We start from the raw sequence: 22,237 nt of genomic DNA, 5'->3' as shown, positions 1-22,237 counted from the left end.
GTGATGACAGTATGGGGATCCTTTCTGGGTGACTGCGGGGCTGTGCATCCATAAAGCCAGCCTCGTGTATGCCCCTAAGCGGGGGTGAAAGGACTAGTGAGGGTCACCAGGGTTCACGAACTTGCCATTTCCCTAGTCCACGTACTCCAGGTCTGCCCATTCTCCATCCCCACGGGGCCCTTGGTTGTATCACACCGGTCCAGTGTTGGCTTTGGTCCTTCAGCCCTCATGCAGTCCTTGCAATGGCTGGCCTCCCCAGAGCCTTGGCCCACTTAAAACTGATGCAGTCGCAGGGAGAGGGAGTCCCTGGACAAACAAGCAGGCATACAGTAGACTTCCCTAGACACGGAAGACTTATTCCATGCTATGGCGGGGGTGGGGGTCACTCAGGTGGCAGCAGCGGGTATCAGGACACTGCCCAGGAGTGAGGGGTTCAGTGCTATGCCCTTGGCTGCCTCGAGCAGGTCACTTTTGAGTACTTACTGCTAGCTGTAAAATGCAGGAGCTGGGTCACTGGGAGGATCCCTGGTAGGAGCTCAGGTGTGCGTGCATTCCTTAGACGCAGACAGGAGGTTGTTTGGAACTCAGGGAGCCCCCCCCGCCCCCCCCCCCACAGACCCACAGCCAGAAAAGAGAGGCGAGGCAGATGCTCACAGAGGAGCAGCAGGACACTTGGATGTCTTTATTGGTGCTCGAGCACAGCATGACAGTTGAGGGCGTGCAGACAGGGCACAAGGGGCCCGGCCTAGGCGTGCCTCAGACACACACGAGGGAACAGCTTTAGAAAAGGACTGACCAATACCAGGGATGGGCAGGAAGGGCCGAGGGAGGGGCAGAGGCCAAGGCTGAAGGGGTCACCTGGCCTCTGCTATTGCACGCGTCCTCTGGCCGCCGGCCAGGAAGTACAGTATTGCGACTGGTCTCCTCTCTCGCCCAAGGTGTCCCCTTCTCAGACCCCTGAGCCAGATGGGCAAACAGATCCCCTTCCATCTGCCCAGCAGCATCTTTGAAAACAAATGGACGAAGGAGACTCACACAAAAGAAATGAAACTCCCCTCTGCTAAGGGCACAGAAGGGGGTGCTGGAAGGAGCTACAGAGGCTACAGAAGAGCCCCTGGAAGTGCCCCCACAAACTGGGGTGTGGGGTGGGAGGTAGAACCCCAATCTGGGGTGGGGTTGGGCTAGTGAAGCAGTGACCCTGGAGGGCAATCTTGCCTTAACAGACTTCAGCAGACCACCTGCTGGCAGGGGAAACACCCCAAGTGAGAGCAGCCTGGGACCACCCAGCTGGAGGGGCAGGTGCCAGGCCCAGCACTTTCCCTGGGACATTCCATACAACATGGTCAGAAGGAACAATCCACGAAGGAAGAGGGGAGGGGATAACAGGGTGGGAAGAAGACTTGGGAGACATAGCCTAACAATGAAGACAGACCACCAGGAGCACGTGCACTACACACAAGAGTATAGAGTACGTATGAATATAGATACTTTATGTGCATATATGTCTCTTCAATGTACAGTAGAACAGAGCATCAGACCCAGATGGCTCTGGGGCCCGAGAGTCGCCTGGGAGGTTTCTCCACCAGTTCTGTGCAAACAAGGATATCTGAGTCTTTCCCAGCAAAGGATGCGTGCCTGGATTCCAGAGTTTCCCTAAGCCTCTGGCTTTCTGTCTGTCTGCCTGTCTTTCTCACGTTGGTGCCGCCTTAAGAGAGGGTGAGGACTTCAGCGTGGGCATAGTTGGACGAGAGGGCGTCTTGGCAGGTCTCTGTGTTTAAAGAGCACAGGTGTGAGACACTGGGACGCACACTTTCCGTTCAACATTGCCTTCTGGGGGGGGGGGGTCAAGAGTTCAGCAAAAGAAAGGGAGAAACAAAGAGTGAGACGTTAGAAGGAAGCCAGCCAGCTGCTGACCCACGGGCTGTGGGCTAAGGAACAGTCAAGAGCAGAGCTGGAAGGCAGAGGGGACCCCGGGCTAAGAGGCAAGGAAGAACCGGGGTGGTACAGCAAGTGCGGCGAGACCTTCATCTCTCCTCTGCCAACCCGACTCCAGGCCGAGGAGACCCAGGTGACACTGAGACTCAGGTAGCCATTTCCAAGAACTACTAGCCTTTCAGGTCTTCGGAGGTCTACTGCGGCAGGGAGAGGAACCATAGCAGACTCCACAGAGCCCAGCAGGGAGGCAGCGGTGAAAATTCCTGCTGTAGACTATGGCTCTGTGGCCCCTCACTCCAACTGCCCTCTGCTCTCTTTGTGCTCTCCCCCAAATAGCCCCGTCTGCCCTCACCACCATGGACAACCCCACTGTCCCAAGGGGCCAGTGAAGATGGCTCTAGAGTGGGAAGACACGTCACACCCAGCCCCTGACCTCAAAGTGATAGGCAGAGTCCTGGGGCGTGGGTATGGAGAGCACATTGCCTTGGGAGAGCAGGCTGGCATATGGCATCTTACTAAGAAACCCACGCCCTCAGTTTCAGATATCTGAGGCTTGGGTCTTCTTTCTATCTCCCAGTGGCAGTACTGGCTAGACAGCTAGGGAGGCTGAGCTAACAGTGTGGTGAAGTTTCAACCCCAACACTGATTAGTACAGCTATTCTGAATGTCATTTGGCATCCAAGCCTCACTGCTTCTACACTAGGGCTCCCTGACATGTTAAAGGCTTTTTACTATATATATATATTCTCATCTCAGCATGACCTGTTACCATCTCCTTAAGACTGTGGCCCCAAGCACCTCCTTAAACACAGTCCCTTAGAAAACCACAGGAGTGAGCCCAAGACTCTCCAGCACTCCATTTCTGAGGACAAGACAGAGCTATTCTTTACACCACGTTCTAACATTGCTCTGTCTGTGTACGTTCAGAAGCGTCAGCCATGGACTGGTCCCTACTCACCAGGAAAAGGGGAGTGGCTTGGGGCACCCTAAAGATCACTAGAGCCTAAGATCCACTGGGGAAAGAATGGCTTCAGGTGGCTTTGGTCAACGGTTTCTATGTTTTCCACATTTGGGGGTCCTCTGACAGTCAGTTGGGGAGATTCTTTCTAGCAGTCTTTTGCTGGAATCCATCCCACACGACTTATTAGGATCGGGGCAGGAGCTTCAGAGAGAAACTGACAAGGGCAGGGAAGTCTTGCTCTCTTGATACTTTGTGAAGGCCCAGGGATGCTTTCAGGAGCCTTGACCAGTACTCAGAATTCCTTCTAAGTCCTTACTGACCTGTAGGCTGTAGGATGGTCAGGCCCCTTCCCACTGGGGACACCTCACAGCCATTTGTTTTAGAAGACTGGGCTGCACAGCTACCTCTAGGGTTGTCAGGAGTCCTGGCATAGTCTGGAAGGTAAGGCTCTGAGTTTGATCCTAGGCTGCCTGCTTGCTCTTTAAGCAGGGCCCCCAGTCCCCAGCTACAGGGTCATGTTCTAAAGGCAAAAGCAACAGGTCCAATTCCAAGTCCAATGCAAGGAAAAGTTAACTATGCCGTCAGTCTCCATGGGATAAACCTTTCTCCTTGTGAAGGACATTCAACACCTGAATGGATCTGAGGCTTATATAGGCAATTGCCTCTTAGGGGAGGCATGGAAGACTCTATACAAAATGGACTTTTTTTTCTTTCCTGGGACCCTGGGCAAACACAAAAGTCCTACGAGGTAGCTGAGGGCAGATAACTCACCTAGCTCTTCCATCGACTGGGCCCTGCCTCTTCCCTATGGAGCCAGGAGATTAGGGGTAGGTATAGGAGCCCATCTCTCCAACCAAATGCTAGGGGCTTCAACCCGGCAGATGTACTGTGTCTTCCAGGGACATCTGTGCCCCCCACAGGGGTGCTGTAAGCATGCCCATCCTTGTAGGAGGGAAGAGGGGAGGAGGCGGTGGGTGCCGTGGAAACCTGGGTTCTTGACAGCTTGAGAGCTGCCACAGAAAAAGCTGCCTCGGCTCCCCAAACCAGAGCGCCAAGCCAGAGAAAATAGCTGTGGTACCCATGCTAAACTGGACACCGGGCTCATCCTGTCTCTGTCAGACCACAGTCTCCTGGTGCCAGGAGCCCCGCTGGGTGGGGCCGAATCTACCACAAGGAGGCTCGATTCAGACTCAGCCGGCTTCCCAGGCTTCCCTGTATCTCCTCATCTTACCTCTCAGAAAACACCTCCTCCTGAGAGCCAGTGGCTACAGGCCCTGTAGAGCACGGCTGGACAGGAGTTTGCCAGGGCCTGATCTAACAGAACTTCCAGAAGGTCAGTCAGCTAGTGCTTGCTCATGCGACAGTGCTTGTCACACGCTTTGCAAAGCTCCAACCTCAGGAAACGAGCTTACATTTATGCCTGGGCCACCTTCTGTGTTGACCCCCCTGATTTCCCAGTTTCCTGCCAGGTCCCTAAAGCTGCCTCACCAGGTCCCTTTATTACCCTGTAGGGAGCAAATATGGACCTTCCTTAGCCACGCCCTTTTCAAAGTTGCATAATCGGACTCTAAGATTGCCAGGCGCGAGGCTCTGCTGTCAGGTCAATTCCCATCAGGTAAAGCAGGGAGGCTTGGTAGAGGCTTTTGTCCTTTAGCCCGGGGCTGAGGGAGGGGCTTATTGGGAGCAGGTGGGGCCCGGTGGCAGGTGTGGGTAGGAGCGCTCCTGTCTCCTCACTTCCCCTCAGCTGTCTCTGTGCAAGGTGTACCCCTGCTCACCCAATGACTCACAAACCTGTTGTGCTCCTGGGCTCGTTAGGTAAATGAATACACTTAATTATAGAAATTAGATGAGTCTCCGGTTCTGGCAGGAATACAGAGCAGAGGCTGGGTGGGAGTGGCAGGTGACTCAGAGGCAGGGCTGGGAATCAGGGAGCGAGAAAGAGAGGGAGCAAACTGTCGCTGAAGCAGAGGAAGCAGTGTGGAGATGCTGCAGCGCAGGGCACAGATGGGAAGCTGGGTGTCACCCGCTGAATCTGGGCACGGGCTTCGGGGAGGAGGGCCTCCCTGCACTTACACACCCTGCCACACCAGGGCTTGCACCAAGCTTGGGGCTTGGGTTCTAGGAACTCCCATCTGTGCCCCAAGGTACAGCTGGAAAACACCAGGTCCTGCTCCCAGGGCAGCTCTGTCGACAGGTGCTGCTGGTCCAAGGAGCCAAATGTCCTTTACACCAGCAGAGATGCCCCATGAGACAGCCTTGTTACCTGCTGATCTTGGTGTGGGGTGGATAGACAGACAGACAGACAAGCTGGTTACTGGTTAAAGGCCATAAGGAATGCAAATTAAATTTCTGTGATTAAAATACAAATGTAGGTTTGATTTGCAGGCAAGTTTGAGTAGTTCCGATACTCCGTGTACCACGCACGCCCTGGCCTATAGGATGCTAAGCTGAAGGCAAAATCCAGGGACACAGGTCCTGAGTGCGCCAGCACCTATGGTTCAGGGAGAAGCTGACAGTATCTCCCCCTTTGTACTCAGGTTCCAGGGCTGACCGTTTGGGGGAGCCAGGTGCCGTGGAGGGCTGGCTCAGGGACTCGAATTCTCCATCCTGACTGAAGTTCCCTTCTGCTGTTTTCTCAGACCTCAGGAGGGATGAGGGCTGGGATGGCATGTAAACATGCCTACTTGGATATGTGTCCCAGTGTCAGAGCTGAGGAAGGCCGTGGGACAGCTAAGGACCTGAGTGGCCAGGTGGGGGGCTGGTGAGAGGGTGGAAGGGGTGCGAGAGCAGGAGCTTTCTCGGAGGATAGGGCGAGCTGTACCGCGATGCCAGTGGAGACAGCCCCAGACTGGTTCCAGCCGCTCCTGCTATGTTGTTTAGACTCCGGGACTTTTCGCAGCCTTGGTGAAGAAAAGGCACACGGGTCAAAGTGGAGTTATCTCCTCAACAAGGGAGCTCCATGGGATCCATGCTACTTCAAGAGACTCTATAGGGTGGGTGGCCCCGGACTGGGGTGAAGGGATCACTCCTTGTTGTGAGTGGCTTCCTGCCACTCCCTGCCATCAGTCTCCTGGGCTCCTGAGGTCAGACCATAGGACCTCCGCACAGCTAACCTGTGTCCTGCCCTGCTCTCGCTGGTCCAGCTGCAGAGACTGCACAGCTTCCAATACCTGCCTTCCCCCGTGAGCGCCCATGCCACATACACTCCGGGCTCATTGGAAAACTACTGGTTAGTGATGGGGTCAGCGTGACGGCTGCAACAGGCCTGGACTCAGCCTCCCCTTGTCCTAGGTCTATATGACTGTGGAGAGGTGTGGCGTGGGGAAAGTTGTGAAGTGCGCGCTGGGAGTCTGGTGATATTAATTGCCACACTTGCTTAGCAGGGCCTGTTTCCCAGCAACCCACCTGTTCCCTCTCGAAGGTCACTCTAATTGGCTGAGCTACATGCTTGTTGCCAAGAAGCAGTGTGGAGGCATCTTGAAAATAGAGCAGATCGGCCCCCAAAGGCACCCTGGGGAGGCAACGTGAAGGGATAGAGGTTCTTCTGTATCGTGCTGGTACATATCGGAGTACCTGCCCTTAGGGCTCTCCTGACTTGTGTTCTCACGGTCTCTTCCACAACTCTACTGCCACCAAGCACAGCCTGAGAAGGGACGCCAGGGTGTTCATCCTTCAGCCCTGTATTCTCAAGTCCTCCACAAGAGTGGGGGATACATTCTACACCGTGGCTTAGCAGGCGGCAGCCTGAGTAAGGCTCTCTAGGTGTGAGAGAGAATACAGTGGTACTACTGTATTCTTGAGGTGCAAGGGAGAAAGGCATGTCCAGGGCCTGAAGGCTGGAGCATGGAAGTCACAGGCGAGGGTCTATGAGCTCTGAGCACTCTCTACCTCTGGACCATCTCCTTCCAGGTGCCAGACTGCGGCTCCTGTTGCTGCCACTCAGTGAGACAGGTGCACAGCAAAGCCGAATGGCCACTTCTCACGGCTTATCAGATCAGGATGCCTAAGAAGCACAGGGGAAGGTGCCCCAGAGACTGCCTGGACCGGGTAGCTAGGAGCCATCTTTAGGGCCCAGAGACATTGCAGGCTATTTCTGCAGCAACCACTACCCTTGTCTGATTCAAACAGGTCACAGTCTGGGATTTGGGACCCTGGGAAGTTGAGGGGGGGGGACCTTGCAAGTTGAGAAGTGGCCAGAGAGAAAGCTTGGGGATGATGTTTGTTTAGGGAGAAACACAGCTTCTTCTGGAAATAGGCAGGATGTTAGGGAGGTCAGGACACAGGGCAATCACGGTAAAGTGGGATCAGGAGACAGGGAGGACAAGGCTCTGATGTTGAGCCTCCTGGTTCTCAGTCATCACCGGCCCTTGTCACTCCACTGGCTTCTGTTTCCCTCTCCTTTAAGACTTCAGCTTTGTCCCTGCCACACACTGGAAGCCTGGTGATAGAATTCCAGACTTCATTGACAGACAGGTAAGAGGCTGCTCCACTAACTTTGAGAATCTTTCTGCTAGCTCCTGAGAGAGAACCATGCTCCCTGCCCAACTGCTCCTAGCCACTCCCAGACCGGTCCCGTGACCATCACATCCCAACAGCTGCCAGACAAGGGATCCAGGCCTCCAGTGAAGAATTGGAGATACAGGACCTAGAACCTGGAATTCCTGAGTCTGCTTCCTTGGGGGAAGCTTTGGTAGTGTTTAGGACTAGGGACATGGCTGGGTATGACCCTGTGGGCTAGGCCTGCAGGACCAGAGCCAGGGAGGCGATAGAGCATCCCATAAAAAGTCTAGCACTGTTCCTCCTGGTGGGTACCTTTGAGGGAGGGGCTCCATAGACTCCTAGGGAATACTACAGGCCTTTCTAATCCACATACTCATTCTAAATGCGAGGGCGCATCCAAGGCAGAGGAGATGGTGGCCATGGGCTTAGAGGAGGGGGAGATCTCAAGCTCTGTGGGGAGGGCTGGGGAGACTCAGCTCCGGAGGGGCTCCCAACCTGCCCAGCCCAGGGAGCCACCATACCTTTTCGGACACTGCCATCGGCACAGGCATAGTCCCCAGAACTGAGCAGGAAGCAGGCAGCTGCTTTCTTGTTTCTGTCTCGTGTGCCTGAGCGTCGCAGGGCCCGACGCTCTTCAGGGGTGGGGGCCGAGGCCAGGGGCTGGGTGAGGCCAGCTCCCTCCTCATCAGACAGCACCGCATTAGCGTCACCATTCTGCTTAGAGTCTGGAGGGGGCAGAGAGAAAAAGACCTAAGACAGTTGCTGGGGCCTTCTTAAGGGAACAATCTGGGGCCTCTCAGACTCCAGGTCCAGGAAGCAAAAGCAAAATGGCGGTGCCTAGTCTGAAGACTTTTCTCAGCTTTGGCTTACAGCCTCCCTTGTGGGCTGGAACACAACACAGACATCCTACAGTGGCAGTATTCCCCCAATGGGCTTCTAAGGATGTCCCCAGAGATCAAGCACTGCAGGCACAGATTCTTATTTCCCCTCTGGTCTGGCTCAGGTAGGCGCTTGATGAGTCTGCATTCCTCAGAGAAGACCTGGCTAGTAGGGATAATGGGTGGTGGCTCTTGTGCCAGGCGTACTCGGTAGCTCTCTGGCTTTCTCCCTGCACCACTTAAGGCAGTTATTCTGTTCCCCGGGCACCCGGGCCAGTGCTGAAGGGCTTGGGCAGAGCTCTCTTCTGTCTGGGAAGGTATAGAGAAGAGGCTCCAATTCAACTCTTCTCTGTGGGAACACCTTGCCTCTGTCAAAGAGGGGCACAGCTACTATGGTCCCTGAGTATATGTGGTGGGGTTAACTTAGCCCGAAGACGCTGGCATTGGCCATGCAAGACCCCAATGTGGCCAGTCAAGCCTCAGGGTTGTGTGCATCTAGGAAGCTGCCTAAGGTCCTTTGTATTGGGACATGTGGATCCTCTCTGAGCTCTGCCTGGGCCTCAGAGCACATCTCTGATTCCAATAGGATCAGAGGCACCACTGTGGTAAGGAGCAGAAGGAAACTTTTCTATTAAGGTCTTTATCAAGGAAGATCGAGACCCCAGTTAATTCCAGAGAGCACCTAGCCCCAACACATGTGATGGCTGCATGCCAAGGGGTCACAAGTAAGTGTCTCAACTCAGGCACCTCTCTGGAGAACCAGCCCCACTTCTAGAGTTTAACCAGGAACTGCTGCCTCAGTTTCCCAGCTCTACCCAGCCCAGCCTCAGTGGCCTGACACCCGGTCACCTTCCCCCCAGACCTGGGCTTGTACCATTCCTGAGAGCTCTGCCCATTCATTGAATCTGATAGTGTTTTGCCTGTCTTTTAATCTCTTTCCATGTTCTTGGGGACCAGGCTGATTTCCCTTCTGGTCTCCTGACCCACGGCAGGTGAGCTTTCTGGAGTGGCCCTTCCATGGAAGGTCAGAATTTGATGCCTAGTCTTACTCCTGTCAGGACACAAACACTAGCACCTTCCATGTCCCTATCCCCCCACCCCCATGCTTTTCCAAGACCCTGGGCTACTTCTTCCCTGGTTCCCTTCTACCCATGTCAAACCCCGAGCCCAGGACTCACTCCTGCTTTAGCTGAACAGAAGGCAGCCTCCCACATGGTTACGTTATCACATCTATTAGGCCAAGAGACAGCAGACGTGCATGTTGGGAAAGAAGTGAGTCATGTGTTGATGCACCTTGGAGGAACAGCTGCCCTGGTCTCTGGCTAATCGGATCAACGCCGGCATTTGCTCTGGCTGCTCAGAGTGTGGCACATCCACCCCTCATCTGGGGGCAGGATCCTGATACGCCATTTCTATTGATATGTTGTGCCTAGAGGAGAGGGACTCTCAAACAAAACAAGGGGGCTGAGAAGGAACTAGAAACCATGCCTTCTAACACAAAGTCCTATGTACTGCCATCACATCCTACACTGAAAGGACAATTCACTCCACAGACCCTGGTGTTCGCCACGATCATTAAACCATGGGACAAAACGATTGATCTTAATACACGGCCCTCCTAGAGGCACGCCTGACACACAACAGTTTGCCCAGTATAGCATGGCCGCCAATGTCAAGGGCTAAGGGAACTAACTCCCTGACTACTTGGGGAAAAGGAGCCCTGTGCCTAAGCTTGACTTACCTGCCCGTTTCCTCTCAACCATACCCTCTTCCCGGGCAGGGGGGCTGGTGTCACTGTAGGTGCTGTCCCGGGGCGAAGTTTCCTCAGACTTGCAGTACATGGGTGACTCAAGCTGGGCTGGCCGCGGTACGTGCTTCTTGCGCTTCTTGGGCAGCTTCTGCTTGGCCATAGCCAGGGAGTAGTACATACCGAAATTGTTGACAATGACGGGCACAGGCATGGCAATGGTTAGCACGCCAGCCAGCGCACACAGGGCCCCAACCAGCATTCCTGACCACGTCTTCGGGTACATGTCCCCATAGCCAAGTGTTGTCATGGTGACCACGGCCCACCAGAAGCCAATGGGGATGTTCTTGAAGTCGGTGTGGTCGTTGCCCCGTGGGTCAGATGGCCTGGCCCCAATGCGTTCAGCATAATAGATCATGGTGGCAAAGATGAGCACACCCAGGGCCAGGAAGATGATAAGCAACAGGAACTCGTTGGTGCTGGCTCGGAGCGTGTGGCCCAGCACCCGCAGCCCCACAAAGTGGCGCGTGAGCTTGAAGATGCGCAGGATGCGCACAAAGCGCACCACGCGCAGGAAACCCAGCACATCCCGCGCCGCCTTGGATGACAGGCCACTCAGTCCCACCTCCAGGTAGAAGGGCAAGATGGCCACAAAGTCGATGATGTTGAGCAGGTTCTTCACAAAGTCCAGTGTGTCTGGGCAGCACACAATGCGAACCAGGAACTCTAGAGTGAACCACATCACGCACACACCCTCGATGTAGGTAAGGATGGGCTCTGTTTCTACCTCCCGCCGGAAGCGCACGCTGGTGATGTTCCCTACCCGGTGGATCTCTGTCACGTTGCGGTCAATGTTGAAGGCCTCGTGGGTCTCCAGGCAGAAGGTCGTAATGGAGACCAGGATGAAGAAGAGAGAGGCAAAGGCTACCACCTGTAGGTCAGGAGAACAGGGAGTGGTTGTCAGGTCAGCAGCTGGCCTCATTGGAAGCAGTGACTTCTACTCATGAAATAAGAGCATATAGGTTACTAGCTACTAGCCCATTGCTAGTCAAGGGGTAGGAGTAAGGTAGAGGCATGAGAGGATCTATCTGTATGCATGCACTGATGCTCCAGAGCAATGCTTCACCTAATCTTTGCCAGGGTGCTCAGAAGACAGAGGCTGCTTTGCCTGGAAACCACAAGTCAGGGTACCATAGCTTCCTGGTCCTGACTACTACAGCTCTGTCCAATTTATGCTTTAAGTCTTCTCAAATTGTGGTGTGTGGACAAACCTGTTCCGGTGTGGCTAACTCAGGAGGTTTAGGGAAGGGTCTACATTCCCCCCTTTCTAACAGGTTCCCAGGGGAAGTGTAATTCACACACCACCCCCAGAATAATCAGGCTCCCAAAGTGGGGGCCTACACCAGAAGCATCAGGTGTGAAGCATCAGAAGAAACAGGTTAGACACACAAATTTCAGCAACACAGACCTACTGAAAAAGAAACTTGGAGGACACAGAACCTAAGAAGAACGTGAGGAAACCATCTAGGTGACCCTGATATACATCAAGATAAAGGTCTATTGCTTTAGGGGATGTCCAGAGACAAGGGCTGTAAGGAATACCCACTTTCTGCCAACTGACCCCATTAACACGATCTGCCTCCATGACCCCCCCGCCCCCGCCACCTAGAACCACCTTCTGCCTCGGTGGTAAGTCCAGGAATGAAGACAAACATGGGCTGTGGTGATTGGAAGGAAAATGGCCCCCAGAGGGAGTGGTACTGTTAGGAAGTGTGACTGTGTTGGAGGAAGTGTGTCACTGTGGAAGCGGGCTTTGAGGTCTCATATATGCTTGAGAGACCTCCCAGAATCCCAGACCACTTCTTGTTACCTGCAGGTAAAGATGTAGGACTCTCAGGTACTTCTCCAGGACCATGCCTGCCTGCAAGTCACCATGTCTGCCTGAAAGCCACCGTGTCTGTCTGCCTGCAAGTCACCATGTCTGCCTGTCTGCAAGCCTCCGTGTCACGCAACAATGAGAATGGCCTAAACCACCAAAAATGTAAGCTACACCAATGAAATGCTTCCTTTATAAGAGTTGCCGTGGTCATGGAGTCTCTTCACAGCAACAGAAACTCCAAGCCATGGCCTGCAACAGGAGGTTGAGGGAGGAGGCTCTCAGAACAACCACTGTCTCCTTTTCTGCAAACTAACGCTAATGGGACGCTGAGCTTCCAAGTCAAATGAACTGTACTTATCAGGGCTAAAATGGCAGCAGCTGACCTGACAGCCATGGGGATCTAAGCTAGAATGATGACAGCAGTATTCGGCAGAGGAACGGCTGGACTAAGTGTCCAGTCATTACGAATGGAGATGAGATTCATGTGTAATAACACCAATTACAGAACCTTCATTGGTTATTCATGCCTTGCCATTCGGTGGCACTGTCAAGACACTCACTGTCAGGGTCCATTCTCCTGCTCCCGGTCCTGCTTGGTGGACGGGACTTGGCTTCCCCCGCTGGGTGGAGAACCAAACCCACACAGGTAACTGAGGGAGGTTGGTGGCTGTACAACATTTGACGACTCCGTGCCTGCCCTGCCCCAATTTCTACCTGGCCTTTTCCTTATGTCCGTGCGGCGAGCACTCAGCTCTGCCTGTGGGAGGGGGGGGGGGTTCCTCATAGAGTGCCTAAGCTGAAAGGAAGTAAGCAATACAAGACACCAACAGAAAACACGGAGGATATGGAAAGCCAAGCCAGAAACTACATCCCCAGAGCTCTCTGGGATAGAAAAAGTCAAGGAAGGAACTTTGGTCATGACATTCACCATCTATTCTCTCCCCGGAACTATCCGCCACCCTACCTGTGTCTCTGCCTTCCATCTCCTTAGTGACAAGGCAGACAGACCGCAAGTCTCCATTTTCACATAGGAAGAACTGGTGGTCAGAGAGGTTGCATATCTATTCTGGGACCACACTGCCCAGAGCATGTAATAACAGGGTATGACCCCAAGACCATGCGGTCTGTATGTTCCTTTATACCACATCGTCTTTACTATCCCTGAGCAGAGTTGCTTCACAGGCCCAGGGATGCAGGCCCCGATGACTGCGCCTGTGCCATCACTTCCCTGGTGGCCATTATTCCAGAGTGAGGATGCGTGCCTTCACACGACAGGTCCCCATCATACATGACAGTGCTATTTCCCTTACTCTTTAGATGGGTTGAACATAGACAGCAGGGAGAGGAACCGGCTGGAGAAGAGGGTCCATCTACCTACTTCTCCTCGGGAAAGTAAATTTCAAGTGCTTTTGCTGGCCTCACTTTTTCTCCCCTGAGACATGGGCTGCCAAGACAACGCAGGCTACTGCAGGCTCTCCATGGCCACCAATTAGGAGCTGGTGACAGTGCCTGCCGGTGGCAGGCTGTGGAATCCAAGGTCCTGGCTCCACCCTGTGCTCCAAGAAGCAGAAGGAACCAGAGTGAGGGGTTAGGACAGCACTTCCTGATTTTGCCAGGAGGCATGGAAGCCCAAGCTCGCTCTCTCTCTCTCTCTCTCTCTCTCTCTCTCCCTCTGAGGGACCGTTAGCCAACAGAGTCTGCCCACCTGGGAGCCTGAGTGTGAGGTTAATTAGTGATGTGGAAAAACAAGGTCAGGCAGAGCTGCCAAGGAACTGAGTACAAGGAACAGAAGCAGGAGGGAGGTGCCCAGCCTTTGTCACAGCCTACATTCCTCAGCTGCCTCTGCCGCAGGTACTGACAGAAGGCCCAGACCACCTTCGCATGGGGCAGAAACATCCCCAACTCTTGTGGTCTCTTTGTCTTTTTTTTTTTTTTTTCCACAAAGCCGTCCCAAGATTGCCATAAGGTGGTACAGGTCCTTTAGGGCCTCCAGTGACCTCCAGTATTCCTCTCCTCTACATTGCTCTCAGACAATTGTTTCCTAAGTGGTTGGCTGGTGTAATTAGAGCTTTTTGCCAGGCCTCATCCTTGAGGGAGGGATACTGTTTCATTTCCCACAAGGCCCTTGACTCAGGCTGCCCAGGACAAAAGGGATCCCAAGAGACAGCAGCTACAGCAATAGCAACCTGCAAGGGGTCACGGCCTGTGTTTAAACATTAGCCCCCACGAGCAGTAGAGTAAGTCTGTCAGTTGCGCCTGAGCCTCCCTCTCATCAGGCCCTGCATTGCCAGCCCGAGGGCAAAGCAGAGCAAAAGAGCACTAGGCTGGTGGCATCAGCTGGGTTGTCTGCCATCTCTTACAATCCGTCAGGTAAGTGTGTGCCCTCTGTGCCATTCTCTCCCTGTACGCTGGGACGGTACAAGTGCTCACCTCACACTCTCCCTGGAGGATGCGTGAGCCGCACCACAGCATGTACTGAGCTGAGGTGGAGGTAGTCTCTGGGGGAGCCCCCCTCCCGCGTCTAAAACCGACAAGCCACCAAATCCTCAGAAGTTTATACAAGTCAGCTTCCTTTGTGCTTTTAGAGACAAGGAAACCTGAAGGCTAGAAGCGGTTTGTCCTGGAGGCCACGGATGAAACTGGCTGCTCTCTCCTTGGCATGAGGACACAAGCTGTGGATTCCAATGGAAGTCAAAACTGCCCAGGCAGAAGACTGTTGGTGTGAACTGACTGTGTCTGCTAGGGGAGGTAGCTGGGCCTCAGCACCGGGGACAGGAGACCCTGGATATCAGGACAACACTTCTTCCAGCTCCCTGTTCCCCTGAGACACCCTCACATACATGCTGGCCATGATGGCCTTCAAGGGACCTGCCCATCACTAAAGGCCCAAGTGTTGCAACTACCAACCCAGTTACCAGCTTTTCCTTCCGCTCCACTGCCTTGGAACAAACGAAAGGTCACATTTTTGGGTTCAAATTGGGTTCTGTTATCAAACGCCTGAGACCCCTGTGACTTTCTTAGCCCCAAGTAGCCTCAAAATCGTCATTTATCAAGAGGAAACTTGAATACCTACTATGTGCCACTATGCTTGGGAACAGCAGGAAAAATCTAGAGAAACACTTCTGACTTTTGGATCTTGCATCCTAGTGGGTAGAAACTGCTGACAGACATCTTACATAGCATATCCAATGGTATGAGCATTAGGGAGGAAAAGAGAACAAGGAGGCTAGGAGAGAAAGAGGGGCTAATTCAAACCGGATGGTCAGGCCAGATCACAAGGACAAGATGACATCTGACTGGAGCGCTAAAGGAAAGAGCGCCTGAGGCAGCAGCAGCAACCATGCGAAGACCCCAAGTCTTAGAGGGGATGAGAGCAGAATCTACCTAGTGCGGTTGTTTGAGAACTAAAAGAAATGATACCTGTGAAATTTAGCACAGAGCCCGGAGGGCCCGGAATCTGGCAGAGGCTGGGTGAGTGGAGAGGTGACAGACACTAGTCAATGGGAACTGAATACAACCAGTGGGGGCTGGGCAGGGGAGTCCAAGGAAGGAGGACCAGGGAGACAGATGGACAGATAAACATAAAGATACTCATGCCCAAAACCTATATTAAGGAAGACGTGTAGGAGAAGGAAAAATTGAGAACACAGCCAAAGACGCTTGCAGAGGAAGAAGATCTGTGGAGACAGGGTGAGGGGCTGAGCCTCCTGGTGAAGTCAGATCTTAGTACCCAGGCAGTGCTGGCTAGGGAGTGGGGAGCCTTGGGGTTAAAAGGAAGGAAGGAACAGGGCCTGCTAAGAAAGGCAGCTCCAAGCGGCTCCTGGCTCCTAAGTGAGACTTACATGAGGCCCTATCCTAGCTGAGGGCCACTTCCCCTTTCTTTTTACCAAACCTGGCTGTGAGCCAGCAATCCCTAGTTCCAGCAACTAGTGCTGCCCTTCCCCTGTGTTCACCTTCCTGTGAGTCCTCAACCAAATGGGACCTGATCCAACCCAAGTCACTGTCCAAGAGCCTCTTTCTTGGTCAAGTTCCATTCTGCCATGTCCCATGCAGACTTGCCTTCCCTGGCCAGACAGTCCTGTCCCTGACTCTGCAGAGTTGGGCACCATGTGTTTTTATAGCAATGCCTCCTTTTAGCCATTATTCCAGGAGATAAGTCATCACCCCATTTAGAGGTGGGGCTTGTCACTCCTCTCTGCCTACTGGGCTTTATCTTTTACAACTACCACATCACCCATCACAACACATCTGCTATTACTGTTGCCGGTCCTTGTCAGTAACGCCTCTCTAGCTTCTCTAGCTCTCCCCAGACCACTGGCCTCTTCTTTACAGAACCCAGCCACATGTAGCTACCATGCAGCAAGTGCAAAGTCAGTGTCTTCTAGATGCCTAGAACCGAGGGAAATGTAGCCTCTTCTCACAGGACTGGCAAGCTGTCAGGAGAAGGGATCATTAGCTACGGGACTGGGGCCAGAGGTGACAAAGGTATCCCCAGGAGTACCTCCGGATTCCAGGGACCTAGCACCTTGACAACACTCTATAGCGGACCAAACCTACTTCTGACGGGACTCCTTGCTAAGCACTGGGTGACTACTTCATGGCCAGAAGGAAAATCAGCAGGAAGGTGGGCCATCGTGGTGGGTTGGTAGTATCCAGGCTGCTAGGAGTGGCTGGTCCTCGTATTTAGACTAACAATGTCCACTGTGGAGGTGAAAGATCAAGGAGCTAGCTCTCCCCAGAGCCCGGTTATCTAACTCTGCTCCTGTCTGTTTCTTCCTTGGGTCTCCAAAAGAGGCTGTTTAATTTCACTCCCCTCCCCCACTCCACATTCTCACCAAAATGGTGACAAACAGAAACAACTCATCATCCATAGACAAGATGCTCTGAGGCAAATGTTAATCTCTTCAGAGTGAGAAAGAGAAACAACACTCGGAGGAACCCGAGAGGCTGCCTGAGGCAGGATCCGCAGGGAGTCTGCAGCCTTTGACTGCCCAGGGTGGGCTGGCACTCCCCTTCTGGACTCATGTTTCATGTTCACCCTGTACCTAAGCTCAGAGGGCACGGCATCACCGGCCCTCACTCTGAAGCCCGCCATGACTATTGTGGCTACCAACAATGTCAGACCTCTAAAAAGGGGCATAAGTTTTGACCCCCTGCCCCACAACCTAATATTTATTTGTAACCAAATCTGGCCTCTTTTTTTTTTTTAATCAAAATTACCTGGTGAAAAAGTGAGAGCGAAGGGTCAGACCCTGGCAATTTTAGAAATGATAAGAAATAAAGAAGGGGCCAGGAGTGGAGTGGAGGAGGAGGCTCTCCAGTGAGGGCCACCCCCAAGCCCTCCGGAAGCCAGAGACCCTTTCTGGGCTGGAGCTGCGAGGCAGGAGTAGCAGCAGAGTGAACGCTTGAGAGCTGAGATTGGATTCTAATGCTACGGGCTGTGCTATCTGGACAGGTGTCACTGTGACTCCCCATTCATATCTGTTCGCTGAGGTGAATGATTCCTGCCTCTCCTGAGCCAGAGGAGGTAGCAGAAGAAAGCCCAGGCCAAGCTTCTATCACACAGCCTGAGAAAGAGAAACATTCATGTCTAGCTGCCCTCCTGAGGGCTCCTGTGATGAGCCCCTTCTATTCTGAAGGGAAACATGGAAAGAAAAAAGATCCAACCAGGAACCTTAGCCAAAAGAGAAGGGCCGTGGCCCTTTATACAGCTGATAGCTGAAAGAAATCCATCGCAGCTTGGGAACTCTAAAGAACAGAACAAGGAAGCAAGGTAGCCCAGGGTCCCTGAGGTAGGCCTCTAGTCTGTTCTCAGAAGGAATAAGGCAAGAGTTTATAGACCTGAGTGCTGCACAAACCTCTCCTGGCCTCTCCTGGGTTATACAACAGCCTAAGGAAGCCTTTGCTCTGCCCCAGGGCAGTGTCCATGAGAGGCTGAAGACAGAACCAGCCTGCCCTCAGCTCACGCCACAGAATCAGAACCGCAGGAGCGGCCTGACTACAGTGGAGGCAGTAGGGGTGATCATCCTGCCTAGGAGCCTTCCTGAATGGACCAGCCGATAGATAGCCCGTCCAGGAGCTAGGCAACAGGCTTTCCTAATTAGCTCAGTTCACTTTGTGTTTGCGTCTGCTTTGTTCCTGTCATAACGTACTATTCAAATGACTGGACTGTTGTATGTGAAGAGATGCCTCAAGGCCGAGAGCACAGCAACTCTGCCCTCAGGTGCCCTCCTAGGTGACCTTGTGAGTCTACAAACCCCTAGTGTTGCAAGCTCCTTCCCGGAGCAACTGCAGCTGGTTGGGATGGGACGCGCACATATCCAAGAGCAGAGAGCTTCTGTGGGGACAGTTCTGCCAACTTGGGGGTCAGTGGAGAAAACAAATGCAGCTTCCGAACTCTCTTTACCACTGGGCCCTCAAATCTTAAGGAGTAGCAGGGTAAGTAGCCCTTCTATTGTCCCCTCTACCGTGATGTTTATTCACGGTAGAGAAGAGGCTCAGGACTCCAAGCAGGCTGGAGCAAGGAGCTAGCCACTTCTTCACCCAGCAAACAGCCTCACCCAGTAGGAAAGGCTTGTGGTAGTTACAGTATAAGGACCCCCAGCTTTGATTCAAAGCCCTGCAGGAGCGCTGTAATCCCAGGCCAGTGGTTTACTTGCTCCCAGCCTCCATCTGTTAACTGGACATTGTTTTAAGTTCATTAGAAAGAGTAGAGATTAATGTAATGTCTTCAAAGAAAAGTATTGATACAGGATGCTCAATAAAGAGTTGTTATTCATTTTTTAATAAATTGTGCATTCTCACTTGTGTGACCAGAACAGTTCAGAATTGGTCTCTGCCTGTGTTCCTCAGCTGTGGGCAAGCCTTTTGACACCTGTCAGCCAGAGCTCCACAGCGTTATTCCCATCTGTGCTAATGATCTGAAAGATGGAAACTAAAGATGGCTTTGGCCAGACAGTTAATGTGTTCGAATCCTGGTTCTTCCCTTGCTTAAATTGGAGAACTAACCCTCTACTTCATGGTAGAGTCTCTCACAATTACAGAGGGAAAAAGGAAGCAGTAGCACCAGAATGCTCAGAAATAGGGCCCAGTTCCCTTAGTCATCTCTTTCCATAAAGGCTTCCCTGGTTTTGGCCCCTTTCTGCCTCCTCCCTACCCCGTGACTTTGAAAGTCTCAATGACTTTTGACTGTCTCTCTCTCTCCTAGTAAAGGCAAACTAAGGGCCATCAGGGCTAATAAAGTCCCAGCAGGGGTGCACTGGCCAGAGGCATTGCTGTGCTCCCTACTTCTTAGCTGGTTTTCAGGACCATAAAGCTTTAAACCAAAGCAGCTAGAATAGACAGGGCCTGGAAAAGTGTCCAGATTTCCAGTGGCTACTTCAAGTCCCAGCCCTGCGTGGAACCTCTTGCTAGGATCTCCACCTCCTCTCTCTTCCAGGGAGGAGTTGCATTACCCTGGCTTATATTTATACCAGCCTAACCCATCCCTTTAGCTGCATTCTTCAACCCTCCACTCTCCCCTGGGTAGGAAGTGGAACTTTTTCTCCCATGACTAGGGTGAGGACCAGTCCGTGGGGTGTTGAGGAGAGATAGAGAGCAAGGCTCTGAGACTCATTAACATGACAACCTGGGACTCCAATCAGACCAGCTTCAGCTCACAGAAACAGATCTCAAACACAGCTCATCACCCTGTCTCTCTTTTCTTTCTCCTGTCTCCCAGACAGATCTCAGCCAGCTTTTAGGCTAAGGCCATGAGAGCAGATACCAGCCTGCAGGCTTTTCTATTTTTAAATTTCTAAGGCCTTCTTCAGGGTTTTAGCTGACCAAGCATGATGGAATGAATGAATACATATCTTCCTAGCACCCCCCATACCACTACCACCTTCAGGGGAGGAACTAGGTCTTGTCTAAATCAACCTGTTTCCCCTTCTCCCCACACAGCCATTTCCAGTGTAACCTGAACCAGGGCTTTCTGGGAAGCCACTTTGTGCTAGAGCAGAAAGAGCAGAGCAGAAAGAGACAAGTCTGATACCATCACTAGCAAGCTCCTGGCTATCCAGTGTCCTGGGACCCTGCAGAGCCCAAAGCAGTAGGTTTATCCCGTCCACCTCAGAGACACCAGGCTATGACAGTGGTGCAGAAAGCCTTGGGACAGGGCCTGCTCCCTGGAAGAAAGGTCCTCAATCGGGAAAGGTTTGGGCTCTGAGGATCTCTGCTTCTTATGAGCTAGGCATTCTGGAAACTATGCCCCCCTTCTCTGCAATGCTTAGCTGAGTGCACAGTGAGCTGCCGGCAAGATGGAAACAGGTAAGCTTCCAACCCAATCCATGATTTCCTTCTCTTGATCCTGCCTTACTCCCTGCAAAAGGCCAAATTCAAGCACTCCAGGACTGTGGTCCTGTTCAGGGCAACTACGCTGACCAAAGAGGAGAGAGAAAAGCCAAGTTGAAGGCATGCCACTCACTGAGGGGCATGTGGCAAGGCAGACAGCTGGGATTAGGTCCAAGAAGAAAGTCAAGTGTGTGCAATCTCCTAATGGAGCATGCAGGAGGGAGGGGGTGACTTCCAAGGGTCCATGAGGGAGTTGGGAGGCAGGCAGGTACAGTCTGCCAGGTATGTCGGTCTCCTTCCACCTCCCCGCCCCCATCGGACCCAACAACACCAGCACAAGAGCCCATTGGACACCGAGATGGGGAGACCCTGGCTTCTGCCACTCACCCTGGCTGCCCGGGATGAGTAGGGATCCTCGAAGAGCGCCCACATTCGGGGCTGCCAGCCACGGCAGCCCCCGGATCCAGCACCAGAGCCCGCGCCTCCCTCATGGGGGCCCAGTCGCTGCAAGGCCAACTCCCGCTCATCGTCGCCAACCTCATCGCTGGGCCCTGCGCCACCCCCGCCCCCGTCCGGGCTCTCGAAGATGTCCAGTGCCTCCTCAGCATCGCGGTGCTGCCTATAGGTCATCCAGCAGCAAGGCTCCACATCAGTTTCATCAATACCCCAGAAGGTGAGCTCTTCCTCGAAGAGAGGCCCACAGACGTCGGCGGGGCAGTGCAGCTTACCGGTACGGTAGTAGTTGAGCACATAGGCAAAAACACCCGGGTGCCGATCAAAGAAGAACTCACAGCCCCCGCCACCGCTGCTGCCGCTGCTACCTGCACCGCCACCATCCGACTCCTGCCGACCCCCGCCGTCGGGATCCGCCAGCCAGGCAAGGCGGGTGCCCGGTAGAGTGCGCAAGGTGCTGCGGTAGGTCTCATGTCGCGTGCCGCCCACGTTGATGATGATCTTCTCCGACGCCTCGCCCTTGGCCATCTCCTCCTTCAGACATGTTTTGGACGGAGGCTTGTTCCCCGACTTGCGCCCGCGGTAGGAGGAGACACACACCGAGCTGATCATAAGAAGCGCTGCGGGGCTCCGGCTTGGGGCGGCCGCTGCCCTCCAAACACCCTTCCCAAGGAGGCAGCGTCAGACCGGGGAGGGGGAGGAGACGAGGAGGAGGTGGAGGAGGAGGAGGTGGAGGAGGAGGCAGGAGACAGTGGCGGCCCCTTCTGCGGCGTGGCTCTGCCCCTGCCTCCCTCCCTCCCCACCCCCCAGGGCGCGGAGCGGGAGGAGTTGGGTTTCTCTGGTGTACAGGTGGTTGGGATTTGGGCAGGCAGAGCCTAGGGAGGCAGGAAGTGGAGACCAGGGTCGAGGACTCAAGCCAGGGGTCCCAGGAGGTAGGGGCAAGCCCAAGGATCCTCTGGGCCGGGGACACGCCCCCCAACCCCAGAAAGACCGAGAAGCGCACAGTCCCAGAGCACTGCGAGGGTCCGCGGCGCGCGCGCTCACACTCACGCGGGCCACCTTTTGGCTCCCAGACCGCGTCGAGCCTGTAGGTGGCTGGTTTTCTCCGGGTGGCAACGGCGGCGGCGGCAACGGCAGCAGCGTAACAGCAACAAGTCCTCGGAGCGGCCACCGGAGCCAGGCGGATGCTCTTAGGGTAGCCGGAGCTCTGTGGGGCCGAGCAGTGTGCGGTCAACTCGAGACGGCGGTGGCTGCATGTGGCCTCTTCCCCCCATTCATAAATCCAGCGCGGGGCACCGATGGCGGGCGGGGCTGAACCGAGAGAGAGGGAACGGCGGGCGGGGGCTGTGTAGGACCAGGCGGCAGCAGGAAAACAAGCGCGCCCGCAGCAGAGAGCCTGGGTCCTGCGTCCGCGGCCGGGATCTGCGCCGGGCTGGATGCCGCGCTGCGGGGGCCGCAGCGGGACGAGGGGGGGCTCAGACGGGGCGTCCTGCGCGGCGCAGAGCCTGGAGGGCGGGGCTGCTCTGAAGAATCTGGCACCCGGTGCTGGCGAA

The 22,237-nt window shown here is 54.0% G+C and overlaps 1 protein-coding gene across 5 annotated transcripts; it reads right to left on the bottom strand.

Moving 5' to 3' along the window:
- Positions 1–667: 667 nt before the first annotated feature.
- Positions 668–22,108, bottom strand: Kcnc4 (potassium voltage-gated channel subfamily C member 4). Of its 5 annotated transcripts, none has more exons than XM_087897665.1 (4): positions 20,619–22,104; positions 10,016–10,952; positions 7,918–8,121; positions 668–1,004 (listed from the first exon to the last, which is right to left on the bottom strand). In XM_087897665.1, exons 1-4 carry the CDS (start codon positions 21,294–21,296, stop codon positions 781–783), a joined length of 2,043 nt encoding a protein of 680 aa, XP_087753791.1. In that variant the 5' UTR covers positions 21,297–22,104; the 3' UTR covers positions 668–780. The 5 variants fall into 5 exon arrangements, with proteins under 5 accessions (XP_087753791.1, XP_087753793.1, XP_048299402.1 ...); XM_087897667.1 differs by having other exon boundaries at positions 20,960–21,308; XM_048443445.3 differs by lacking the exon at positions 668–1,004 and adding an exon at positions 1,465–1,830 and having other exon boundaries at positions 20,619–22,103.
- Between the last annotated feature and the right edge of the window lie 129 nt (positions 22,109–22,237).

This window comes from Myodes glareolus, chromosome 17, assembly GCF_982192425.1.
Source record: "Myodes glareolus chromosome 17, mMyoGla1.1, whole genome shotgun sequence".
Taxonomy (NCBI): domain Eukaryota; kingdom Metazoa; phylum Chordata; class Mammalia; order Rodentia; family Cricetidae; genus Myodes; species Myodes glareolus.
This window is presented reverse-complemented; position numbering and strand designations above follow the sequence as displayed.

Bases quoted from the DNA above. Each gene is read 5' to 3' on its own strand.
- Kcnc4 (XM_087897665.1), bottom strand. From the start codon at position 21,296: ATGATCAGCTCGGTGTGTGTCTCCTCCTACCGCGGGCGCAAGTCGGGG. The intron at 8,122-10,015 runs GTAAGTCAAGCT...TGCCCCCTCCAG, and splicing joins GGTTGAGAGGAAACGGGCAG to ACTCTAAGCAGAATGGTGAC. The intron at 1,005-7,917 runs GTATGGTGGCTC...TTGTTTTCAAAG, and splicing joins CGATGGCAGTGTCCGAAAAG to ATGCTGCTGGGCAGATGGAA.